The sequence below is a fragment of the Ranitomeya variabilis genome, chromosome 4 (assembly GCF_051348905.1).
Source record: "Ranitomeya variabilis isolate aRanVar5 chromosome 4, aRanVar5.hap1, whole genome shotgun sequence".
Classification (NCBI taxonomy): Eukaryota; Metazoa; Chordata; class Amphibia; order Anura; family Dendrobatidae; genus Ranitomeya; species Ranitomeya variabilis.
The window spans coordinates 27,376,003-27,383,761 of record NC_135235.1 but is presented as its reverse complement, the minus strand read 5'-3'; the positions used below and the strand labels follow the sequence as shown (position 1 = coordinate 27,383,761).

Genomic DNA, 7,759 nt, shown 5'->3' with positions numbered 1-7,759 from the left:
TGCAACCAAACTCACAGTGAGTCTCAACCGTAACGTTTCCCAGTTAGAGACAAAATCTCAATTTAACAAAAAAAAATTGTTAATGCTACGGTAAAGTGCAGAGTGCTTGTGAAAGTGCTACATACAGTGCTTACCCATGTCGATATGGTGCCCGCTGAGTCCGTGGCCCCGACGCATGTTTCGCAGTATTTGCTTCCTTCGGAGGCTTGCATTCTATATTAAATATAGGGGTAATTTACACTACTTTGTATTTTTTCCGCTTTTTTAAAATTTTGCTTTAACATATTTTTAAATCATTTTTAGTGATATACTACAACACGTTTGTACTACATTGTGCTGTCAAACTAATGATTTTTCAAAATTCCTTGTCTGTGGGTCAGAAAGCACAAATAGCAGACATAGGTGCATACAGTAGGCTGCCTATACTAAGTCCATTAGCCGCAGTACTCAGACTGTATGTATTGGTTGTATAACAGAGCCAACATCTGCAGTGTATGGATGAGCTCCGGAACCTGCGCTATATACTGTCTCCCAATATGTGATCTACAGTATACTGTATGCAGGGTTTAATTATGATGATTATTTGTGTAGGAAAAGTGGAAAATGCATTGATATTGAAATGCTGCTCATGTCCTAAAGTATTTCAGCTTATAAAAATATGCAACGAAAATTTCCATTCTCTTTAAGTGAGTGGAAATCTGGAAAACAGTTACAAATGATGGCACATACTGGAGTATATTTCAAAGCAGCATAGACGTCCATCAGAAGATAATATCAGAATAAACAAGTTTATCAGTCCTTTGATATGTCTAGCTTGCTTGTATCAATTCGTTAATGAACAAAATCTTTTTTTTAGAAACCATACTGTCACTTACTGCCCATCTATAAAGTGCATACTAACACTCGGGAAAAATATGGAGCAGGTTACCTATTCCAAACTAAACCTCAAGAAAGGTCACGGACATCCACCCAAGACATGTTCTGCTGAGAAAGGTAAGATGTGGAAATATATAGTGACAGGTGACATAGGAAGTGTCAAAGACGAGGAGTGTCATTAGGCAGGATCCCTGAATTCAGCTTTCCCATTCACGGGCAATTTATTTTCCTTAACTAATCAAGTATAAGTTCTATAAGTTTAATGGAATCTGTTAGCAGGTTTCTGTTATGCAATCCGAGAGAAGCATGATGTAGGGGAAGAGAGCCTGATTCCAGTGATGTGTTACTTACTAGGCTATGTTGTAGCAGGTCAATACAATCAGTGTTTTATCAGCAGGAGATTATCACTGCACGTCTTGTGCCTTCTTGTCCTTCTCCTCTGTTTAACCCTGCCCTTATCACTGTTTTGCTGCTTTCTGTCAATGTACAGTGTACACAGAAGGCTACCAATCAGTGATGTGGGCCCGGTCATACACACACAAGGCTGCCAATCAGTGATATGGCCCGGGTCATACACAAATCAGCATTTCGAGCTTTGCTATATCTGCAACAGAGAACACTCCTGGTGGTCACTAACCTCCAGTGCAAGAACTCTGACAAATTGCTCCTCCTCTCTGTTTCCTGGACCCCTGTGAGTGTTACACTATAATAAACAGTTAGTTATAGATTTTTAATGTCACATTATGATTTTCATTATTTCACACATCTCATGGTTATATCACGATGTGTTATGCCATGATTTTGCCATTGCAAATGCATAAAAAAAAATTCTATTGCATGTTAACATGGTTCAGTATTAGGGCTCATTCAGACATCCTTTTTTGCGTACAAGTTCTATCATGTTTTCCACGGATAAAACTCATACCTTGTATAGTCTATGGGTTGATCACAAGTCTGATTTCAAGTCACAGACACTTGTCCAATATTGACACGTGTTTTGGATCAAAATCGGTAATGCAAGTCTATGGGTGTATGAAAAAATTGCCATCTTAGTGCTGTTCGTTTTTCACGGACTGCTGGATATGAGAAGATAGAAAAACTTCTTTTATTCCACATCTGAGAAAAACTGATGAAACTCGGGTGAAACTCAGCTGACACTCCAATGATGGTAAATGAAGGATAATTTTTACAGTATGGAATAAATCCAGTATAGAACATTCAGGTTTTTCCCTACAGCACCTCAAATTTGCATATGGTAATGTTCTGATAACGATGAACCATTATCTTTACACAGATGTCCCCGGTGTTGTTTATGCTGATATAAGGACAGCTGCATCCCAGAGTCATTTACCAGCTGAGGACCCAGTACCAGGTGAGGTCATCTACGCAGTATTCATTCTGGTGGGGCACCATCCATAGACGGATGGTCTCAGGCATTACTTTAAGTACGGTAAATGATCCTTGAGAGAACAAAAATTATTTTTTCACTACATAGGTTCCATCTTCTCTAAATGTACTGTATATCTGACTAACTTGTTTTAGACTTAACACTTTGCAGCTGCGTAGGATTTTGTAAAGATGTAAATACTTGTGAGATTTTAGGACCAGGCATTAAACACTAGATATCTGTACTATTGATGAAACCACTGGAACATTAGGGATGTAATATTTAAAGAATTAGGAAAAATTGATTTCTTCTTCCAAAATTAGAAAAAGCAATGACCACCAATCAAATTAGCATCAAAAGATCAAAAGCAAGCTGTGATTAATCAAATTTTTTTTATAAAACTTCATTGCAAAAATATTCTAAAAAGCCTAAGTGGCAATAGGACACGAAATCCACATGAAAAAACACACACAGCTGCTATCCAATATAGCAGTTTTTGGGCTCAAAAAGAGGCCATAGCAGCAATATCCACAATGGTTATCAGTTAAGTAGCGTATCACAGTGGTGTTGGTGTCAAGAGAAGGATTCAAAACGTAAAATTAAAGGTGAAATTAAATCCAAATAAACTCCCGCCTTTTCTTCTCTATTAACCTAATGTCAGGTACATATAAGTAGGAAAGACCTCACCTCGCTTTCCTTGACCAAACTCTAGGGAACCATGAAGACAGGGGTGGCGATTATTTTGCATCCATACAGTGCCCCAGGTTAATGCTCCAAAGAGGACCCTCATTACCGTGACCCCAATAAAAATTCTTTCCGACGCGTTTTGTCTCTTATACTCATCAGGGGATAGGAAAATAATAAGCTAGATCTGTTCATATTTAAGATCCATCATGTATATGGGGAAGGACTGGCTTATCGTGCTCCTGAGGATATTCAGATTAAATAGACCGCCGATTAATCCTCATGTGGTGCGTGTACCTATGTCATTTCCGCTGTGTTCCAGCGTGGAACGCACGACTGAACCGCAAGCGTCACTTCCGGTGTGGTTAGTCATGTGACTTTCATCCATTACCGCGCTGCGTCTCAGGTATGAAATAAAAGGTTTCTAAGGGTACCGTCTCACAGTGGCACTTTGGTCGCTATGACGGCACGATCCGTGACGTTCCAGCGATATACTTACGATCTCGCTGTGTCTGACACGCTACTGCGATCAGGGACCCCGCTGAGAATCGTACGTCGTAGCAGATCGTTTGACACTTTCTTTCGTCGTCAGATCACCCGCTGTCATCGCTGGATCATCGTGTGTGACGCCGATCCAGCGATGTGTTCACTTGTAACCAGGGTAAATATCGGGTTACTAAGCACAGGGCCGCACTTAGTAACCCGATATTTACCCTGGTTACCATTGTAAAAGTTAAAAAAAAACACTACATACTCACCTTCTGTCTGTCACGTCCCCCGGCGTCCACAGGGTTACGCGCTGCTGCCGAGAACTTCTTGCACTGACTGTGTCAGCGCCGGCCATAAAGCAGAGCACAGCGGTGACGTCACCGCTGTGCTCTGCTTTATTGCCGGCGCCGATACATTCAGTGCAGGAAGCTCTCGGCAGCAGTGCGTAACCCTGTGGATGCCGGGGGACGTGACAGACATCAGAAGGTGAGTATGTAGTGGTTTTTTTTTTACTTTTACAATGGTAACCAGGGTAAATATCGGGTTACTAAGCACGGCCCTGCGCTTAGTAACCCGATGTTTACCCTGGTTACCCGGGTGCTGCAGGGGGACTTCGGCATCGTTGATGACAGTTTCAACGATGCCGAAGTCGTTCCCCTGATCGTTGGTCGCTGGAGAGAGCTGTCTGTGTGACAGCTCCCCAGCGACCACACAACGACTTACCAACGATCACGGCCAGGTCGTATCGCTGGTCATGATCGTTGGTAAGTCTTTTAGTGTAACGGTACCCTAAAGATCCCTCATGCAGCCTCCATGTTTTTGGAACGCACGACCAGACCACACACATCACGTCTATTGTTATGTCAGGGTGGCCCTTCTTTAACCCTTTTCAGTTCTGTCCAAAGCTGTAAGGGAAATATTTATTTAATTGACGGAGGGGGGATAGTTTAATGGAAATGATCCTAACCTACCTCCAAATGGGAGGGAGGATCCAAAAAAGGTCAGGACAAATGCTAGCTTATGAAAAAAGATAAAACACGATCTAGAGGGTTGGCTCCAAACCGGCTTGTCAGAACCCACTCCAAGAAATGAACCATTAAAAAAGGTGGGAAAGGGAGAATTCTTGATATTTCATACCCCAAAGGATGGACAATTAAGGTGATTGGAGAACTGGTGGGAGGAGGGGTAATTCTTGGTATTATAACTCTCAATAATGAAAAAAGAAAAAGTCGGAAAAAGGAATGTGTCAGATCCCCTGAGTAATTCCCTACACTATTCTTCTATTCTGTCACCTACCTACCAGTAGAGGTTGGCACCCTAAGGATAGATTAACGAGAGATGGCGCCCCCACTCCTCGGCGGCTCGCCCTATTTCATCCCTGGTTGGCCCTAAATGTGAAAAAGTTAGAAAAATAGTAAAGTTATCACCCACTTATGAGGTGATGTTCATCTTCGTTATGCTATAAAAAGCAGCTATAGGTAAGCAACTCATTTAGACCTGTTGGTGCCTGTGTTTTAAGGCGGTGCATCCATCTTGTCTCATATTGCAAAAGGGCCTGATCCCAATTACCCCCCTTTTGGGTTCATCAATCCTGTCAATTCCCATAAACTTCAAATCGCAGCTTTTCCCATCATGTCTCATGTTTACATGTCTGGCTAGGGGGGTGTCTCTTTTTAGGGCAATGTCTCTCAGATGTTCTCCTACTCGTCTTCTAAATGTCATGTCGGACGCTGTTCAGACCAGGTCGTTTGACAGACAGCGGTAATTCCGCTTTTGACCACTATTTGCTCATTGGCTTCGGCTAGGTTTTGTCCAGCTGTTCCAGGGTTAATTTACCTGATCCTCGGATTGGAAGCTGGGCCATGCCCATGGCCTTTAAATAGTTCTCCGGATCATTGGGCGTCGCTGATTATAGCTTCTGTCTTGCGTTATTATCTCGGTCTGGAGTGGAGAGCTGGTTGTTGGAGAATCGTTGCTGGTGGTGTATTTTCCTTTGTCTTATTTACTCCTTCCTATATTTGTGTTTATTTTGCCCTGCACATTTATAGTGTATTCCTGTGTGACTGCGGCGTGGTGTATATTTTCCTTTATCCTTGTCTGTGCTAACTGTGGGTATTGGTGTATTACATTCACTGGATGGAGGGCGGAGGTTTTCGGCTTAGGGTTGTAACAGGAGGCAGGGTGAGGTTCGAGGCCTGGACATGCACACCATCAGTGTAAACTTCAGGTAGAGGGTCAGTCAGCATTTCCCTAGTCTGAGGGAAATTGCAGGGGCCCGGGTTATTAGCTCTCACCCACCTAGTCTCCCCGTGGCATTATAATCGGCCCAACGAAAAAAAAAAAAAGAGGGGTTTCTTTTTTTTTTGTGTGTTTTGTCATGGATCCCATGACTTCCATAACCCGCCAGTTGGAGGCGCTGTCCCTACAGGTCACGGAGTTGAGGGGGGCAGTACAGCAGCAGGGACTAGCAGTATCTAATGTGCAAGCTAGAGCGACAAAGAGTTGGTGAGCCTAAATTTCCTTTGCCTGAAAAATTTGCTGGGGAACGCAGTAAATTTGTTTCTTTTTGTGAAGCTTGCAAACTATATTTCCTTATGCGCCCGATCTCCTCGGGTAATGAGGCTCAGCGTGTGGGCCTGGTGTTGTCATTGCTAAGCGGGAATCCCCAAGCATGGGCATTTTCTTTGCCATCTGATTCTGCTGCATTTGACTCTGTGGAGAGTTTTTTTTCTTCTCTTGGGAAAATCTATGATGAACCTGACAGAATGGCTCTGGCAGAATCTAAGATATGCTCCATTCCCCAGTGGGAGCAAGTAGCAGAGGATTACTGTTCTGAATTCCGCCGCTGGGCGATCAATACCCAATGGAATGATCCAGCATTGCGGAGTCAGTTTATTCATGGGGTTTCTGGAAGGGTTAAAAAAGCCCTTCTGATGTACGAGACTCCAGCTTCTCTAGATTCCGCTATGAGTCTGGTTGTCCGCACTGCTCGCCGTCTGCGTCAGGGGGAGTATGAGACACCGCCTGTGGGTGAAGGTTTAGGTTCACGTGAGGTTGCTGCAGGTGAGCCCACGGAGCCTATGCAAATCGCAGGGGTGTCACATGTAAAGCGTCGAGCCCCAGAGATCAGGAAGCAGGGAGCCTGTTTTTACTGTGGTAAAATTGGTCATTTTATTAACATCTGTCCTCTGCTGTCTAAGAAAAACGGCGGAAAACTTCTAAGCTCAGATGGTGTGGAGGAGACCAATCTGAGCTTATGTATATCCTCCATGGTGGTTTCTCAATGCATGCTCCCTGCTAAGGTTTTTATCGCTGGCAGTGAGCTGCCAATTACTGTTTTTGTGGATAGTGGTTCAGCCACAAATCTCATTGATGAGGAGTTTGCGCACACAGCAGGTTTTAGGATTGAAAAACTGTCTCATTCTATCCGTGTGGTCACCATCAATGCTGCTCCTCTCTCTCAGGGGGAGATTACTGAATTTGTGGCTGAGGTGAAACTCCACATTGGGGTTCTACATTCCGAGCGGGTTACATGTAAGGTGCTCAGGAATCTTCCTGCTCAGGTGGTTTTGGGTTTTCCTTGGTTGTCCATGCACAATCCGGTAATTGACTGGAAAACTCAGGACATAATTCAGTGGAGCGAGTTCTGCCAGGAGAATTGCCTGGCTACATGTGTGGCTGCGGTGACTTCAAGCGTTCCGGAGTCACTTCTGGATTTTGTGGATGTGTTCTCTGAAAAGGGTTGCTCAGAGTTGCCGCCACATCGTCCTTATGACTGTTCTATCAGGTTTAAACCAGGGGCCAAGTTGCCTAAAGCAAGGATGTTTAACATCTCCGGTCCGGAGAGACAAGCGTTAAAAGATTATATTGCTGAAAGCTTGAGCAAAGGGCACATCAGGCCGTCATCCTCGCCGGTGGCAGCAGGGTTCTTCTTCATGAAGAAGAAAGATGGCGGATTACGCCCGTGTTTGGATTTCAGCGAGTTGAACCAGATTACGGTTCGTGATCCATACCCGATGCCACTGATACTAGATTTGTTCAACCAGGTGGCGGGTGCTAAGTGGTTTACCAAGTTTGACCTCAGGGGGGCGTACCACCTCATAAGAATCCGTCAAGGTGATGAGTGGAAGACGGCTTTTAATACCCCTGAGGGTCATTTTGAAAATTTGGTGATGCCTTTTGGGTTGACTAACGCACCTGCAGTGTTCCAACATTTCATCAATAATGTGTTCTCGCATGTTTTGGGGAAATTCGTTATCGTGTACTTAGATGACATCCTCATATATTCTTGCGACCGTGATACTCATTTAGATCATATCAGGC

At 43.8% G+C, this 7,759-nt stretch overlaps 1 protein-coding gene across 1 annotated transcript in view; it reads left to right on the top strand.

Annotated features, from left to right (window-relative positions):
- The first annotated feature begins 353 nt into the window (after positions 1-353).
- Positions 354-7,759, top strand: part of LOC143769571 (killer cell lectin-like receptor subfamily B member 1) — a 50,157-nt gene continuing 42,751 nt past the window's right edge. Inside the window, exons 1-2 of the mRNA XM_077258252.1 lie at positions 354-993; positions 2,171-2,248. Of these exons, the coding sequence (XP_077114367.1) occupies positions 915-993; positions 2,171-2,248 (157 nt within the window). The 5' untranslated portion in view covers positions 354-914. The remainder of the gene's footprint in view (positions 994-2,170; positions 2,249-7,759) is intronic.